The 18,360-nt window shown below is 36.7% G+C and overlaps 1 protein-coding gene across 4 annotated transcripts in view; it reads right to left on the bottom strand.

The window, feature by feature from the left end:
* The window catches only part of KIF4A (kinesin family member 4A), a 128,146-nt gene that overhangs the window by 97,979 nt on the left and 11,807 nt on the right, over positions 1-18,360 (bottom strand). For all 4 annotated transcript variants that reach the window (XM_070290308.1, XM_070290309.1, XM_070290310.1 and 1 more), the window contains exons 6-7: positions 17,994-18,160; positions 17,673-17,767 (exon numbers count right to left, since the gene is read on the bottom strand). In XM_070290308.1, the coding sequence (XP_070146409.1) occupies positions 17,673-17,767; positions 17,994-18,160 (262 nt within the window). The remainder of the gene's footprint in view (positions 1-17,672; positions 17,768-17,993; positions 18,161-18,360) is intronic.

Below are 18,360 nucleotides of genomic sequence, written 5' to 3'. Positions count from 1 at the left end.
TCACTAATATTAGAGTTGCTTCTCTCAATATCTAGTCTTTCTCTACAACTCTCTCCCAGGGCAACCTAACCCATAGATTCCAAATATTTTATCTCCAATCCAGATGTTCCTTTTACACTCTAGTACTGAATTTTCCTATTTTTTCCTGGACTTTTCTAATATGCATTTCAAATCTGACACATCCAAAATCAAACTCATCTTTCTGCTTTCTGCTTCCTATATACCTATGGCTTATTTTCTCACTAGCTTTCCTTTCAGTTAATGGCATCTCCCACTTGATTTAAGACTCAACTATGATTTTGTCATAAACTTCTTTGCCTCATAAATCAAATCTGACACTTGAGTACACCTCATCCCTCCACCCCCAGTAATGCAATATGCAACAAAATTCTGATGAGCCATATCCACCCTCTGAAAATATTTTAGAGGGGCTAGCAACCTTCTTATCCACTCCAGTGTTCTTGCCTGGAGAATCCCAGGGACGGGGGAATCTGGTGGGTTTCCATCTATGGGGTTGCACAAAGTTGGACACGACTGAAGCGACTTAGCAGCAGTAGCAGCAGCAGCAACCTTCTTAGCTCTTGATAGGTAGAAAATCATGCCCTCTAACAGTGGGGTCTTGGCTTTGGGAATATTTTGTTAGCCAAATAACACAATTCCACTGGTATAAGTCACATCCCCATAAGCCTCTTCCACCCTCAAAAATTTATCTCAGATGATGATAAGCACCATAGCAAGCTCCTAGGAATCTTACTTCATCTGAGCTTGTTTATAAATATCAGTAGGACCCCTATATTCTATATTAACCACCACTCAGAGCAAGTGAAAACACAGAAGATGGAATTAATAATTACTAAGAGGCTACTGTATACCGGGAATTATGTTGTATTTGTTCATTTAATCCTCACATCTTTGTGCAAGTATAATATTCAAGTATATATTCAAATCCTGTTTTACAAATGAGGAAATTGAAGCTCTGAAGCAAAAAAAAAAAAAAAAAAAAGTAACCTGGGATATGTATACAAAACTCTCTAAAGAAATTGAGTTAAATTCCTTTGAGATTTGAAGATGCTGCCAACTGAGAAAGCCGGCAATCACTTGTGAATCTATCACTGGTGGATAAGAAATGGCAAAATCTTTGAGAGATTAAAAGCAGCTGAATCAGACTAACATAAGAAAAGATATACAGGAAAGAACTGCTGTAAAAAGGTGGCACCAGCTCTATGGATAATGCAGACTTGAAGGCAGTGGATCCAGCAAACAAGAGGGAGCCTTGGGACAACAATCAAGGTAATTGGTTGTAGTACCAGAGTAGGAGTAGGTCACTGGCGCTAGTAGCAAATGATATGGCAGGAATAAGTTCAAACACAAACATTAAATAAAACATGTAGAATAAAAAAGCCCTCTGTTAAAAAAGAACATCTGATTGGGTATGAATGAATGAATGAATGAACTCAAGATACATGGTTTCAATTAATAGATCCAAAAAGACACACCAAGCAAGGGCTAACAAATAGAATGTAGGTGAAGAAATATTAATCAAACAAAATAGATATAATCATGTAAGAAGATACATGCCATGATACTTTATGCAGCTAGCAATATAGCTTAAAAATATATAATACATAAAGAAATAAAAGGAAAAATTGACAAATTCTTGATTGTAAGAAAACAACATTAAGCAAATAACAGGATGGGACGTGGAGACTGTGAATAATACATTTAATGAGTTTCATAGGTATACATAGGTATACACCCAACAGAAAAATACTCTTTTCAAATATACATGGAATATTAACAAAGATCAAATAAGAATTAGGCAAAATTTCAAAAAATAGAAATCATATACACTTAATGATCATAAATGCAAAAAATCAGAAAGTAACCACAAAAGACTACATAGAGATACTTTCTACCTAACTGTTAGGTTAAAGAGAAAATTAAAGAGGAAATCTCCCACAGCTACTGAACCTTGTGTGCCGAGAGCCCATGTTCTGCAACAAGAGAAGCCACCACGATGAAAAGCAGCCCCTCCTCACTACAACTAGAAAAAGCTCATATGTAGCAATGAAGACTCAGTGCTGCCGAAAAATAAACAAACAAATAAATGAAATTTTAAAAAGGAAACCTCCTATTTAAAAGTGAACAGTTAGAGTACCATTTGTCACAATTATACGATTATATTCAAGTGGTACTTAGAGAAAAATGTATAGTCTTAAATGTATCTTTTTAGATAGGGACAACTGAAAATAAAGGAGGTCTACCACCAAAAGAGAGATAATCAAACAGTATGTACAAACAAAAGAAAAAAAAAAAAAAACTGATCCTGAATGTGATTTAGCCTCTAGATCCAACTAGCAATTTGTGGGAAATACAGAGGAAAGACAGACATGTTAAAACTACATGGGCATGCAATCAGTGAAGTTCAAGACCGAGAAATTCTATAAAGCAACCTGCTTACTTCAATAAATAAATTCTAGGAAGTTGAGGAGTAAGGGGAGATGGAGGGGGTACCTATAGATTAAAAGACCTATCAAGTAATAACAATGTGTGGACTTTACTTAAATCCTGATGCAAATAAATAAAATCAGTGAGACTTGGCAATTTGAATGCTTACTAGACATTTGATGATATTAAGTCATTATTATTAATTTTTAGAAGATTATATTTTTAAAAGATTTCTCATTTTTTTTTCAGATACAAACTGAAATAAATAAGACCTTATATCTGGGATTTGCTTCAAAATAATATCACAGGGAGAAAGTGGTTAGGATACAGATGAAACAAGATTGGTCATAAATTAGTCACTGTTGAAATTGCATGATAGGTACAAGGGGGGTTCATTATAACATCCTGGCTTCTTTTGAATATGCTTAAAAAGCTTTTTTAAAAAAAATAATTATTTTAATTGGAGGCTAATTACTTTACAATATTGTAGTAGTTTTTGCCAAACATCAACATGAATCAGCCACGGGTACATGTGTTCCCCATCCATACACCCCCTCCCACCTCCCTCCCCATCCCAACCCTCAGGGTCATCCCAGTGCACCAGCCCTGAGCACCCTGTCTCATGCATCAAACCTGGACCAGCGATCTGCTTCACAAATGATAATACACACATTTCAACGCTACCCTCTCAAATCATCCCATCCTCGCCTTCTCCCACATAGTCCAAAAGACTGTTCTTTACATCTGTGTCTCTTTTGCTGTCTCACATACAGGGTTATCGTAACCATCTTTCTAACTTCCATATATATGCGTTAGTATACTGTATTGGTGTTTTTCTTTCTGACTTACTTCACTCTGTATAATAGGCTCCAGTTTCATCCACCTCATCAGAACTGATTCAAATGTATCCTTTTTAATGGCTGAGTAATATTCCACTGTGTATATGTACCACAGCTTTCTTATCCATTTGTCTGCAGATGGGCATCTAGGTTGCTTCCATGTCCTGACTATTGTAAACAGTGCTGCGATGAACATTGGGGTACATGTGTCTCTTTCAATTCTGGTTTCCTTGGTGTGTATGCCCAGCGTGGGATTGCTAGGTCATATAGCAGTTCTATTTGCAATTTTTTAAGGAATCTCCAAACTGTTCTCCATAGTGGCTGTACTAGTTTGCATTCCCACCAACAGTGTAAGAGGGTTCCTTTTTCTCCACACTCTCTCCAGCGTTTATTGTTTGTAGACTTTTTGATAGCAACCATTCTGACTGGCGTGAGATGGTACCTCATTGTAGTTTTGATGTGCATTTATCTGATAATGAGTGATGCTGAGCATCTTTTCCTGTGTTTGTGAGCCATCTGTATGTCTTCTTTGGAGAAATGTCTGTTTAGTTCTTTGGCCCATTTTTTGATTGGGTTATTTATTTTTCTGGGATTGAGCTGCAGGAACTGCTTGTATATTTTTGAGATTACTTCTTTGTCAGTTGCTTCACTTGCTATTATTTTCTCCCATTCTGAGCAGGATCCTCTATGACCCACCTCCCAGAGTAATGGAAATAAAAGCAAAAATAAACAAATGGGACCTAATTAAACTTAAAAGGTTTTGCACAATAAAGGAAACCATAAGCAAAGTGAAAAGACAGCCTTCAGAATGGGAAAAAGCTTTTTAAAAAAGAAAAGAGAAGAAGAGAGTTACGATTTCAACTCAGGTAGCCATAAAAAGCATGCATGTGTGCATGCTCAGTCACTTCAGTTGTGTCCAACTCTTTGCGACCCTATGGACTGTAGCCTGCCAGGCTCCTCTGTCCATGGGATTTTCCAGGCAGGAATACTGGAGTGGTTGCCATGCCCTCCTCCAAGGGATTTCCCGAACCAGGGATTGAACCTGCGCCTCCTCCATTTCCTGAATTGCAGGTGGATTCTTTACCCACTAAGCCGCCTGGGAAGCCCCATAAAAAGCATATATCTAAACAAAATAAAATAACCTGGGAGGAAGTCATTAATTGAGAGTAAAAAGTTAAATAGGAGAAAAAGTACAGTTAAATACAAATCTGTCAAATAATGATAGGAAAAAAATTGTGAAGATATGTAAGCAAATGAACTGAGAGACATAATTACAGAATAGATTAAAAATAGTAAATCTACATGCAGTATTATATCAATAAACTTGACAATCCAGACAAAATAATTTTCTAAGAAAATATAAATTACCAAAATTGGCTCAAGATATACATACTTTAAAAAAAAGTTATAGACTACTCTCATAGGAACAGACATGTAAATGTCCTAAACTGGACACTAGTTCATGAAATTCTGCAATGTACAGAAAGTAATTTATCATGATCAACTGGATATGATTCAATGACAGAAAATTTATGTTTATAATTTATTCTATCAATAATTTATAAAAGAAAATACTAAATGTTCATTAATTCCAAGTCAATGATAAAATCCAATACTCATTTCTTATTTTAAAAATATGTAATTCTTAAACCAGGACTCAAAGGTCACTTCATTAACTTGATAAAGGCTATCTGCCAATAAAAGATGGTGAGAGCAAAAAAAGGAAAAAAAGATGAGAATGGTTACTATCATTGGTACTACTCAACCTTATAATGAAAAAAGACATGAAAAAAATATATATTGGAAAGGAAGAGGCCAAAGTATTTGAAAATAATGTGAATGTCTACCTAGGAAATCCAAGAAACACAACGGACAAATTACGAGAAACTAAGAAGGCAACTCAGCAATGTGGTTAGATATAAGATGGAAATTTGAAAATGAATACTTTTCCTAAACACGACTAGAAAATAAAATAGAAAAAGAGGTATTCAAAATAGCAACAAAAACTATAAAATTCCAGAATAAGCCTACCAAGATCTGTGGTGTAATAATTACATTAAGAAAATTACAAATCTTACTGAAAGACATAAAAGAAGACTTGAATAAATGTGGAGAGATCATGCTCATGGATGGGTAGGCTCAATTATATGTAATCTATAAATTGAATTTGGTTCTCAATAAAAATCCCAAAAAGATTTTTCATAGAACCTGACAATTTGATTCTAAAATTTGCCTGGAAATAAAATAATAAAAACAGTTCTGATAAAAGAAAAGTGAGGGGAAACTTGTCCTCCCAGAGATTAAAACATACTACAAACTAGATTCAATAAAAGGCTTAAGAATAAACAAATTCACTAATAGGGTAGAATAGTGGCCAGAAATAGATCCACACATTGTATTGGTCAACTCAATACACTCAGATACTAAGTCAAAGAAGGAGTAAAGGAGTTTCTTTTTAATAAATGGTGCTAGAAGAACTAGATATTCACAGTGGGTAGAGGATGATTTTCAACCCACATCTCAGTTTATAACCAAAAACTAACTCAAAATAGATTATACAACTAATGTAAAAGCTAAAACTATAAAGCTTCAAGTAGAAAACTTTGGAAATTATCTTCATCACTTTGGGTATACAAAGATTTCTTGGACAAGATACCAACAGCTCTAAACATTAAAGAAGACAAAACTTGATAAAACTGAACTTTATCAAAATTAAAGTTTTTGTGCAAATAAAAACTACAGTGACATACCACCTCACACCAGTCAGGATGATCATCATTAAAAGTCTACAAACGACAAATGCTGGAGAGGTTGTGGAGAAAAGGGAATCCTCTTGCACCGTTGGTAGGAAATTAAGTTGGTACAGTCACTATGAAAATAGTATATAGGTTCCTCACAGAACTAAAAATAGAGTTGCCTTATGATCCAGCAATCCCACTCCTAGACATATATCCAGACAAAACTGTCATTCAAAATGATACATGCACCCCTACATTCATAGCAGCACTATTCACAATAGCCAATATGTGAAAACAACCTAGATGTTCAATGATAGATGAATGGATAAAGAAGATGTGGTACACACACACAACTGAATACTACTCAGTCATTAAAAAAGAATGAAATAATGCCATTTGCAGTAACATGGAAAAACCCAGAGATTATCATACTAAGTGAAGCAAGTCAGAAAGACAAATAACCATATGAATCATTTATACGTGGAATCTAAACTATGACACAAATGAACTTTTCTACAAAACAGACTCACAGACAGAGAACAGACTTGTGGTTGCCAATGGGGAGGGCGGTGGAAGAGGGATGGAAGGGGAGTTTGGTTCTCAGTTCAGTTCAGTTCAGTCGCTCAGTCGTGTCCGACTCTTTGCGACCCCATGGACTGCAGCACCCCAGGCCTTCCTGTCCATCACCAACTCCCGGAGTTGACTCAAACTAATGTCCATTGAGTCGGTGATGCCATCCAACCATCTCATCCTCTGTCATCCCACCTTCAATCTTTCCCAGCATCAGAGTCTTTTCCAATGAGTCAGTTCTTCGCATCAGTGGCCAAAGTATTGGAGTTTCAGCTTCAGCATCAGTCCTTCCAATGACTCTTCAGGACTGATCTCCTTTAGGATGGACTGGTTGGATTTCCTTGCAGTCCAAGGGATTCTCAAGAGTCTTCTCCAACACCACAGTTCAAAAGCATCAATTCTTCAGTCCTCAGCTTTCTTTATAGTCCAACTCTCACATCCATACATGACTACTGGAAAAATCATAGCCTTAACTAGATGGACCTTTGTTGGCAAAGTAATGTCTCTGTTTCTTAATATGCTCTCTAGGTTGGCCGTAACTTTTCTTCCAAGGAGTAAGTGTCTTTTAATTTCATGGCTGCAGTCACCATCTGTGGTGATTTTGGAGCCCCCTCAAAATAAAGTCAGCCACTGTTTTCATTGTTTCTCCATCTAGTTTGGTTCTAGCAGATGCAAAGTAGTATATATAGAATGGATAAACAACAAGGTCCTACTCTATAGCACAGGGAACTATATTCAATATTCTGTGATAAACCATAATAGAAAATAATATAAAAAAGAATATCTATATATATATAACTGAATCACTTTGCTGTATAGCAGAAATTAACACATTATAAATCAATTATACTTCAATTAAAAACTTAAAATTCTTATTTAACAAAAGACATCACTAAAAAGATATACAAGCCACATACTGGAAAAAAATATTTGAAATATACATATCTGATGATTGAATTCAGAATACATAAAGAACTGCAAATCATCAATAAAAAGATGATAACACAATTTTAAAAAATAGGCAAAATACTTGGATCCTCCCCCCAAAAAAGATATATGAATAGACAATAAGTATGTGAAAAGGAGCTCAACACTGTCATCTTGGAAATGCAAAGTAAGCAATGATGAGATGACCAAGTGAAGTAAGTCAGAAAGAAAAAAGGCAAATAACCATATGATATCACTTATACATGGAATCTAAAATATGACACAAATGAACATACCTATGAAACAGAAACAGACTGACAGGCACAGAGAACAGATTTGTGGCTGCCAAGCAAGAGGAGGGAGTAGGGGATGGAAGAATTGGGAGTTTGTGATTAATAAATGCAAACTATTATATATAGGATGGATAAACAACAAGGTCCTACTGTATAACACAGCGAACCATATTCAATATCCTATGATAAACCATAATGGAAAAGAATACGAATATGTATAAAGTACAGCAGAAATTAACACAATATTGTAAATCAACTATATTTCAATAAAATTAAAAAAAAATTATGGGGGGTGGATTCCCTGGTGGGCCAGTGGTTAGGGCGTGATGCTTTCACTGCCATGGCCCAGGTTCAGTCCCTGGTCTGGAAACTAAGATCTCGTAAGCTGCACGGTGTGGTTAAAAAAAAAAAACAAAACAAAATATGATGAGATGTATTTGACACCTACTAGAATTTCTAAGACAATATCTTTATTTATGAAGCTGTGATAAGCTGGAACTTTCATAATATTGCTGGAGTATAAAACAGTACAAACCATATTACAGAATTGTTTGGCACTCAAAACTAAGCATATATCTACCTCTTCCACTCCTAGAGAAATGAAAATGTATGTTAACAAAAAGACCTGTACATGAATGTTCAGGGTAGTCTTATTCATAATAGCTAAAAACTGGGAATAATTCTAATTTCTATCAATAGGAAAATGGAAGAACAAGTAGTATTATAATGGAATACTACTCAGCAGTACAAAGGAACACACTATTAATCAAAGAAAGAACATGAAAAAAATCTGTCCCCAAAATCTTACATTGAGCAAAAGCCAAACACATGAAAAAATAATGATTCCATTTATATGATGTTTAAGAACACATAAAATTAATCTGGTGCTAGAAGTCAGAAAAGTGGTTTCTTAAAGTGGAATATGGGAAGGGTGAATTGACTGGAAAGAGGCACAAAATAATTTTCTAGGGGAGATGGAAATGTTTTTTTATCATGTTTGGGGTAGTAGTTGCATGAGTGCATATGACTATCAAAACTCAAGAAATTGAACATTTTAAATATGTGATTTTATTGCACATAAATTTTACCTCAAGAAAAAACTATATAGAAGAAATACACACATAAGAAATGAATCAAAAGATTAACAAAGTTAGGGACTTCCCTGATGGTAGAGTAGCTTAAGACTCCGAGCTTCCAAGGCAGGGGGCCTGGTCAGAAAACTAGATCTTACATGCCACAACTAAGAATTCTCATGGCACAGCTAAAGATCCTGTGTGCTGCAAATAAGACCCAGCACACCCGAATAAATGAATTAATAAGATTAACAAAGTTAAAAAATGAGACTGAGAAAAATATATGCAATATATGTAACAAGGTTTAATATCTAGAATATAGAAACAACTCCTAAAGTCAACCAGAAAAATTCAACCTGATAGAAAACAAAACAAAGGAATGAGCAGGCAAATTCATAAAAGTAGAAAGAGAAATGGAATAAACATGAAAAGATGCTCAATTTCATAAATAACTGGAGAAACACAAGTTTTAAAAAATAACATGCAATGTTCAAAATAGGTACAAATGAAAAAGATCAATAATATTCAGTATTGTCAGCAGTATAGGGAAACATAATCTCATATATTGATGTGCATACTGAGACAGACATTTTGGAGGACAATATTTAGTAGTATTTCAGACATTTTGGAGGACAATATTTAGTAGTATTTAAAAGCCTGAAATGTATACACTTCAAATTAGCAATTCCTCTTCCAGGTACATAGCCTAGGGAACACTCTCATGTGTGTATCATGCACAAGGCTGTTGACTGAGGCATCATTTTGCCATAGTCAAGAACTGAACAACCTAAATGTCAATCAAAATAGGAATAGTTAAAGTGAACTTAGTATACTCTGGAATCCTAGATAGTTGTAAAAATGAGGTAGACTTATAAACTGATAAAGAGTTCTGAGTTGGGAAGATCCCCTGGAGAAGGGAATGGCTACCCACTCCAGTATTCTTGCTTGGGAAATCCCATGGACAGAGAAGCCTGGCAGACTACAGTCCATGGGGTCACAAAGAGTCGGACACGACTGAGCAACTAACACTTCACAGAATTCAAACATATATTGCTGAGACAAAAGCAAGCTGACAAACAATATATGCTCTGCGTGTATGCATGCATGCTAAGTTGCTTCAGTTGTGTCCTACTCTTTGTGATCCTATGGACTATAGTCTGCCAGGCTCCTCTGTCCATGGGATTCTTCAGACAAGAATACTGGAGTGGGTTGCCATGCCCTCCTCCAGGGACCTTCCCGACCCAGGGATCTTCCCGACCCAGGGATCTTCCCGACCCAGGGATTGAACCCATGTCTCCTGTGGCTCCTGCACTGCAGACAGATTCTTTATTCCTGAGCCATCGAGGAAATCCCTAATATATGCAATATGATAGCATTTATCTTTAAAAACAACAGGAAACACCAATAAAAGTATATACACAGAAAAAAATCTTGAATGCTACCCCCCGGGCAGGTAAAAGTAATTACCTCTAGATTAGAATTAGATGGTAAATCAAGGGGGATTTTATCTTCATCCATATTGCTTATGTTTGTATACTGGGCTTTCCAAATGGCAACCCACTCCAGTATTCTTGCCTGGAGAATCCCAGGGACGGGGGATCCTGGTGGGCTGCCGTCTATGGGGTCACACAGAGTCGGACACAACTGAAGCGACTTAGCAGCAGCAGCAGCACAGGTTAAAGTGTGGGAGACCCAGTTAAAGTGTTAAAATATGGGAGACCCAGGTTCGATCCCTGGGTAGGGAAGATCCCCTGGAGAAGGAAATGGCAACCCACTCCAGGATTCTTGCCTGGAGAATCCCATGGAGAAGCCTGGTGGGCTACAGTCCATGGGGTCGCAAAGAGTCGGACACGACTGAGTAACTTCACTTACTTACTTACTACTTGTTGATTCATGAACTTTGGGGCTTCCCAGGTGGTGCTAGTGGTAAAGAACCCACCTGTCAACGCAGGAGACATGAGAGACATTGGTTCGATTACTGAGTCAGGAAGATCCCCTGGAGAAGGGCATGGCAACCCACTCCAGTATTCTTGCCTGGAGAATCCCATGGACAGAGGAGCCTGGTAGGCTACAGTCCGTTGGGTTGCAAAGAGTCGGACATGACTGAAGCAACTTAGCATGCACGCACACTACTTGTGTAATTAAAAGGAAATTAATTTAGCAATGCCAAAATTTTAAAAGGCATATAGCAAATGTATTACTAAATGTGCATTTATATATATATATATAAATTGTTGTTGTTTAGTTGCTAGGTCGTGTCTGATTGTTTGTGACTCCATTGACTGTAGCCCACCAGGTTCCTCTGTCCGTGGGATTTTCCAGGTAAGAATACTGGAGTGGGTTGCCATTTTCTTCTCCAGGGGATCTTCTCAACCCAGGGATTGAACCTGCTTCCCCTGCACTGCAGGTGAATTCTTTTAATGCTGAGCCACAAGGGCCATGCATATACCTGCATATAAAAATATCTGGTGATGATACACACCAGACTTAATAAGCCATGGTCAAACAAGAGCCTGGCTGAGAAGTTCAAAGGAAGATCTGGGGAGTGAAATGTCCACTGGGGACTTTAAAAAAGCTCTGATATATTGCTGGAGAGCTAGAAAGCTGTATGCATGCTCAGGAAAGACCTAAAAGGCCCTCATTTTATACCTCTGGCTGACTTTGAGGCTCTGCTCAAGAAGTAAAAACTAAGACAGAGCTGTAAAGAACCTGGGCATTGAAAGTAAGCCCCAACACAAACTCAGAGCCCTAGGAAAATGCTGGAAGAGAGTTATAGGCTCAAGGCATTAAAGGAAATGAGACACTAGTGGTAAAGAACCTGCCTACCAATGTAGAGACGTAAGAGATGAGGGTTCAATCCCTGGGTCTTGAAGATCCCCTGGAGGAGGCCACTCCAGTATTCTTGACTAGAGAATCCCATGGACAGAGGAGCCTGGCGGGCTACAGTCCGTAGCATTACAGAGTTGGACACGACTGATGCAACTTAGCACACACAGTTTTATGTATGACCAATCATTAGCTAACTACTAAAGTAACTGAGCATATACTTCTGTGACCACAAACCTCAGGGAATTATAGAATTAGTCCAGTAAAGTCACAAGAGGTATAAAACAATAAGTTAGATTTATTTAAGGAGTACAAGATGGTTCAGTACCCAAAAATCAATTAATGCAATATACCATGTTGACAGAACAGAAAATAATGTGATTATGTCAACAGATGATGAAAAAAACATTTGACAAATTCATGATTCAAACACTCAACAAATTAGGTATAGAAAGGAATTTCCTCAACTTGCTAGGGGGAATCTATGAAAAATCCACAGCTAACATCAGTCTTAACAGTAAAAGACTGAATGCTTTTCCCCTAAGATCAGGAATAGGACAACATCCACTTACACCACTTCTATTCAACACTGTACTGAAGGTTCTAGCCAAGAGAAATAGGTAAGAAAAGGAAATAAAGGTATCCAGACCAGAAAGAAAGAAGTAAAACTATCTCTGTTCACACATGACATGACTTTGTAAATAGAAATCCTAGAGACTCCATTAAAAAACTATTAGAAATAACAAGTTCAGCAAGCTTGCACACACAAGATCAATATAAAAGCTCAATAAATAATTTGAAAATGAAATTAAGTAAAAACAATTCCATTTACAAAAGCATTGCATTGAAAAGAACAAAATATTCAGGAATAAATTTAACAAAAGTAGTGTAAAACCTGTAGTCTGAAAATTTTTTTAAAAAGCACTATTGAAAGATATTAAACAAGACCTAAATAAATGGAAAGACATCTGATGTTTATGAATTGAAATACTTGAAAAAATTGAAAGACACCAATACTTCCTATATTGATCTACAGAGTCAACACAAGCCCTGTAAAAATTCCAGCTGACTTCTTTGCAGAATATGACAAGCTGACTCTAACATTCATATGAAAATTCAAAGGACACAGAATAGCCTAAACAATCTTGAAAAAGAACAAAGGTAGAGCCCTCACACGTCTCAATTTCAAAACTTATTACAAAGCTACAGTAATCAGGACAGTATAGTAATGGGATAAGGATATATCCATATATATAGATCAATGGAATAGAACTTAGATTCCAACTATTCCTTGACAAGGATGCCAAGACAATTCAATGGGTAAAGAATAGTCTTTTCAACAAATGATACTGGGATAACTGAATATCTACATCATGCAAAAGATAAAAGTGTGGACTGCCACTTTATACCATATATAAAAGTTAACTCAAAGGTTTGCCTGGCTGCCTAGTGGTTAAGAATCTGCCTGCTAATGCAGGGGACACGGATTCAATCCCTGGTCCGGGAAGATCCTACATGCCACAGAGCAACTAAGCCCCTGTGCCACACTACTGATCTACACTTCTGAGAGCCACAACTACTGAGCCCATGCACTGCACCTACTGAAGCCGGCATGCCTAGAGCCTACACTCTGCAACAAGAGAAGCCACCAAAATGAGAAGCCTGTGCACCGCAACAAAGAGGATCCCCTGCTCGCTGCAACAAGAGAAAGCCCATGCACAGCAATGAAGACCCAGTACAGTCAAAAAGAAATAATCTTTAAAAAAATTTAACTCAAAATGAATCTCAGATCTATATTTAACATCTAAAACTACAAAACTCTTAGAAGAAAATAGAGATATAAATCTTTGTGACCTTGGATTAGGCAACGATTTTTTAGATATGACACCAAACTAAAGAAATAAAAGAAAAAAACAAACGAATGGAATTCATAAAAAAATCTTAAATGTGTGCTTCAAAGGACACCTTCAAAAAACTGAAAAAGCAACCCAAAGAATGGAAGAAAACATTTGCAAAGCATGTAACTGATAATGGGCTGCTGCTGCTGCTAAGTCGCTTCAGTTGTGCCCGACTCTGTGCGACCCCATAGACAGCAGCCCACTAGGCTCCCCCAGCCCTGGGATTCTCCAGGCAAGAACACTGGAGTGGGTTGCCATTTCCTTCTCTAATGCATGAAAGTGAAAAGTGAAAGTGATGTTGCTCAGTTATGTCCGACTCTTCACAACCCCATGGACTGTAGACTACCAAGCTCCTCCATCCATGGGATTTTCCAGGCAAAGAGTACTGGAGTGGGGTGCCATTGCCTTCTCCAGAAAATGGGCTAGTATCTAGAATATATAAAGAATACACACAATTCAATAATAAAAAGATAAATAACCCAATTTAAGAAATGGGCAAAGAATCTGAATGGACGTTTTTCCAAAGAAGATACACAAACTGCTGAGAAGCTCACAAAGCATTATTAGCCGTCAAAGAAATGCAAACCCAAACCACAATAAGATACCACTTCATAGCCACTAGGATGGCTATAATTAAAGACATAATAAAACAACTAACAATATGGAGAAATTACAATTCTTATATATTTCTGGTAAGAAAGTAGAATGGTACAGTTGCTATGAAAAACAGTCTGGCAGTTCTTCAAAAAGTTAAATATAGAATTATCATTTGAGCAATTCCACTTAGGTATATACCCAAGAGAAATGAAAACATATATCCACAGGAAAACCTGTATACCAGTGCTCATAGCAGCACTGTTCATAATAACCAAAAGTAGAAACAACCCCAATGTCCATCAACAAATTAATGGATAAATAAAAACTTAATATATTCATGTGGTAGAATACTGTTTGGCAATAAAAGGAAGGAGGTACTGATACCTGCTATAACAAGAATGAACCCAGCAAAGATGTTAATGAAAGAATCCAGTTACAAAAGCTCACATATTGTATGATTACATTTATATGAAATGTCCAGAATAGGCAACTCCATAAAGACAGAAAGATTAGTCATTGCCTGGAGGTGGGGTGGGGGGAGGTAGACAATGGAAAAAAATGAGTGACTACTAATGAGTGTGGGTTTCTTTCGAGGATGATGAAATATTCTAAAATTTATTGTAGTGATGGTTGTACAACCTTGTGAATATACTAAAAAAGTCACTGAATTATACACTTTAAAAAAGTGAGTTTTCTAATAATGACATCACTCATTATTAGAGAAATGCAAATCAAAACCACAATGAGGTACCACTTCACACCAGTCAGAATGGCTGCGATCCAAAAATCTGCAAGCAATAAATGCTGGAGAGGGTGTGGAGAAAAGGGAACCCTCCTACACTGTTGGTGGGAATGCAAACTAGTACAGCCACTATGGAGAACAGTGTGGAGATTCCTTAAAAAATTGCAAATAGAACTACCGTATGACCCAGCAATCCCACTGCTCGGCATACACACCGAGGAAACCAGAATTGAAAGAGACACATGTACCCCAATGTTCATCGCAGCCCTGTTTATAATAGCCAGGACATGGAAACAACCTAGATGTCCATCAGCAGATGAATGGATAAGAAAGCTGTGGTACATATACACAATGGAGTATTACTCAGCCGTTAAAAAGAACTCATTTGAATCAGTTCTGATGAGATGGATGAAACTGGAGCCGATTATACAGAGTGAAGTAAGCCAGAAAGAAAAACACCAATACAGTATACTAACACATATATATGGAATTTAGAAAGATGGCAATGACGACCCTGTATGCAAGACAGGAAAAAAGACACAGATGTGTATAATGGACTTTTGGACTCAGAGGGAGAGGGAGAGAGTGGGATGATTTGGGAGAATGGCATTGTAACATGTATACTATCATGTAAGAATTGAATCGCCAGTCTATGTCTGACGCAGGATACAGCATGCTTGGGGCTGGTGCATGGGGATGACCCACAGAGATGTTATGGGGAGGGAGGTGGGAGGGGGGTTCATGTTTGGGAATGCCTGTAAGAATGAAAGATTTTAAAATTAAAAAAATAAATAACTAAAAATAAATAAATAAAATAAAACTTACTTTAAAAAAAAATTAAAAAGTGAGTTTTATGGTACATTCAGCACACGTTAATATTTTAAAGAAATATAAACAGCTATCATATGACCCAGGTATAACACTCCTAGGTTATACCTAAAGAGAAATTAAAACAATTGTCCTCATAAAAAATTATACATAGATGTTCACAGAGCAATATTCAAAATAGTCAAATTGGATACAACTGACGAATGGACAAACAAAATGTTGTATATCTGTATAATGGAATATGATTCAGCAAAAAAAGGGAATGAAGTAATGATACATGCTGTAACATGGATGATCCTTGAAAACCTTATGCTAAGTGAAATAAGACAGTCACAAAAGACCAGAAATTATGTGATTCCATTTATATGGAATATAGGTTAGTGGTTGCCTAGGGCTAGAGAAGGGGGTGTGGATGGGGACTGACTGCTAATGGGTATGAGTTTCTTTTGGCGGGTGATGAAAATGTTCTAAAATTAGATTGTGGTGATGGTTGCACAACTCTGAATATACAAAAGTTCATTGAAATGTACAGTTTAAATGGGTAAATTTTATGGCATGTGAATTATATCTCAATAAAGCTGTTTTAAAAAAAACCCTCAGAAATGTACACCTAAAAAAAGATAAAGGAACCGCAAGAACCTTTAAAAATAGTCTTAAGAAGGATAAATCTCAAAAGTACAAACATAGTACAAAAAGGACACTTTTACATATATTCAGAACAAAAAGCTGAATGAGGAAGAAATAGGTCTCTACCCTGTGTCAGCAGTATAATAATGATAAATGACAAAGAGGTAAAATTCCTCAATTACTATTTCTGTTTCTGCCTTCTCAGTTCCCAAGAAGGAACTGAAGCCCAATATGAGTAAAGAAGTAGTAAGCGAGAACTCAACTACTTTAATAAGAGTTCAAATATCTTGGACCAGATGAATTATAGCTGAGGGAACTGCGAGTAATTTCAAACAAGAATGCTGAAGCTATGTCAATGATATTTCAGGCATCACAAAGAAGGATGTTCCAGAAGAGTGGGCAGATGTAATTTCAATTTTCAGGAAAAAAAGGTTAATTCCATAAATTACAGATCAGTAAGTTTGATATAAGTCTTCTAGATTATTACAGGGATGGAGTATTACAGGGATGGCTTGCAAGAACCTAGAAATGGAAGAACAAGCACTAGAAGCCAGCTTGAATTCACTTAGAAATAGTTGATTTAGGCTAATCCTTATTTATTTTTTGCACTGTTAGTAAGCTGGTAGCCATGAGAAATATGGTAGACATAGTATATCTGGATATTAGCAAGGCATTTGACAAAATCTTTTATGACATAAAAGATAAATAAGTATAAATTGAGAAATGGGAGCTGGTTGTTAATTTTTGTTAGCTAGATTAATAATTGCTTGAAAGACCATTGCCAAAGCATGCAGATTATCAGGTCACTAGCATGCTGGATGAAGGTTTCTAATATTAATAGCATACACCATGGGGTTCTTCTAGCCTTAGGAGCATCATCATTTATATCTAACAACTTAAATGAAGATATGGAAACCATGCTGATGAGGTTTATAAGTGACAACATCTGGGGAAGGATAGTGAATACTTGGAATGACAGAATCAGTATACTGATTTTAATAAGTAGTTGGGGATAAAACAAAACAAAAACTAAAACTTGCCTGGGCCAGATGAAATCAAACCAAGGACCAGATCCAAATCTCATACCTAAATTAGGAAATTAGTGCAAGGAAAAGAAACAGTTTTTCACTATTTCTGAAATCAGCCTCAAACTTGAATTGTTGATATTGTTAGAACGTGACCTGAAATATTCCAGTCAAGACACCAACAATAGCAATAAGAGTATTAGAGGTTTTTATCTATGACTGTGGCCTTAATTACTCTCACCCTCTTTTAGACGATCCCCTTCAGCCTTGGTTTTCTTCTGTCTTTCTGATCCAGCAAGGTCTACGAGATGCAGCTTGGAGCGAAAGCTGCTATTCCTATGAAAATAACAGGACATAAGTGAGAACGATACACAACTTTGAGGGCAGGTGAGTATCAAGGCTCATCTGCTTGCTCTCATTTTCTTTCAAGTCAGTCTAAATGGATTGATTTATTACAAGTACTCAGAGTACTGATGTTTGATTATTTGTCAAATCAAGAAGCAATTATTCAACTTTAGTAGAACTAACATTAAAAATCTTAACTCTTTAAACCGTAACTTACTTGTCACTTTTCTTTCTTTGCTCTATGGAGATTGTGAAGATGGCATGAGATCGAGATGACTGGGAGTTCATAGCCGTGGAGGCCACAGTCCTACAGTTGTTGCCCTGCTCCAAACAGGAAACAGTATCCAGAGCAATGAAAACAGTCTTCTCAGTGAGTCCCACAATCTAATTCAGAGAAAGAAAAAACTCTTATAATTCAACTTCAAATACTTCATCATTTTAGGGTAGCAATGGATAAGTGCCTTCCAGGGAGCCTCAGGTGAAGGTAAGCTTTGGCCTTAAGAATAGTAAGGGCAACACAAATAGCTGTAGTATTTCTCTTTGCTACTTTCTCCTCCATGTGGCCCTATGTTCTTTCCTATATC

Source organism: Ovis canadensis, chromosome X (assembly GCF_042477335.2).
Source record: "Ovis canadensis isolate MfBH-ARS-UI-01 breed Bighorn chromosome X, ARS-UI_OviCan_v2, whole genome shotgun sequence".
Classification (NCBI taxonomy): Eukaryota; Metazoa; Chordata; class Mammalia; order Artiodactyla; family Bovidae; genus Ovis; species Ovis canadensis.
This window is presented reverse-complemented; position numbering and strand designations above follow the sequence as displayed.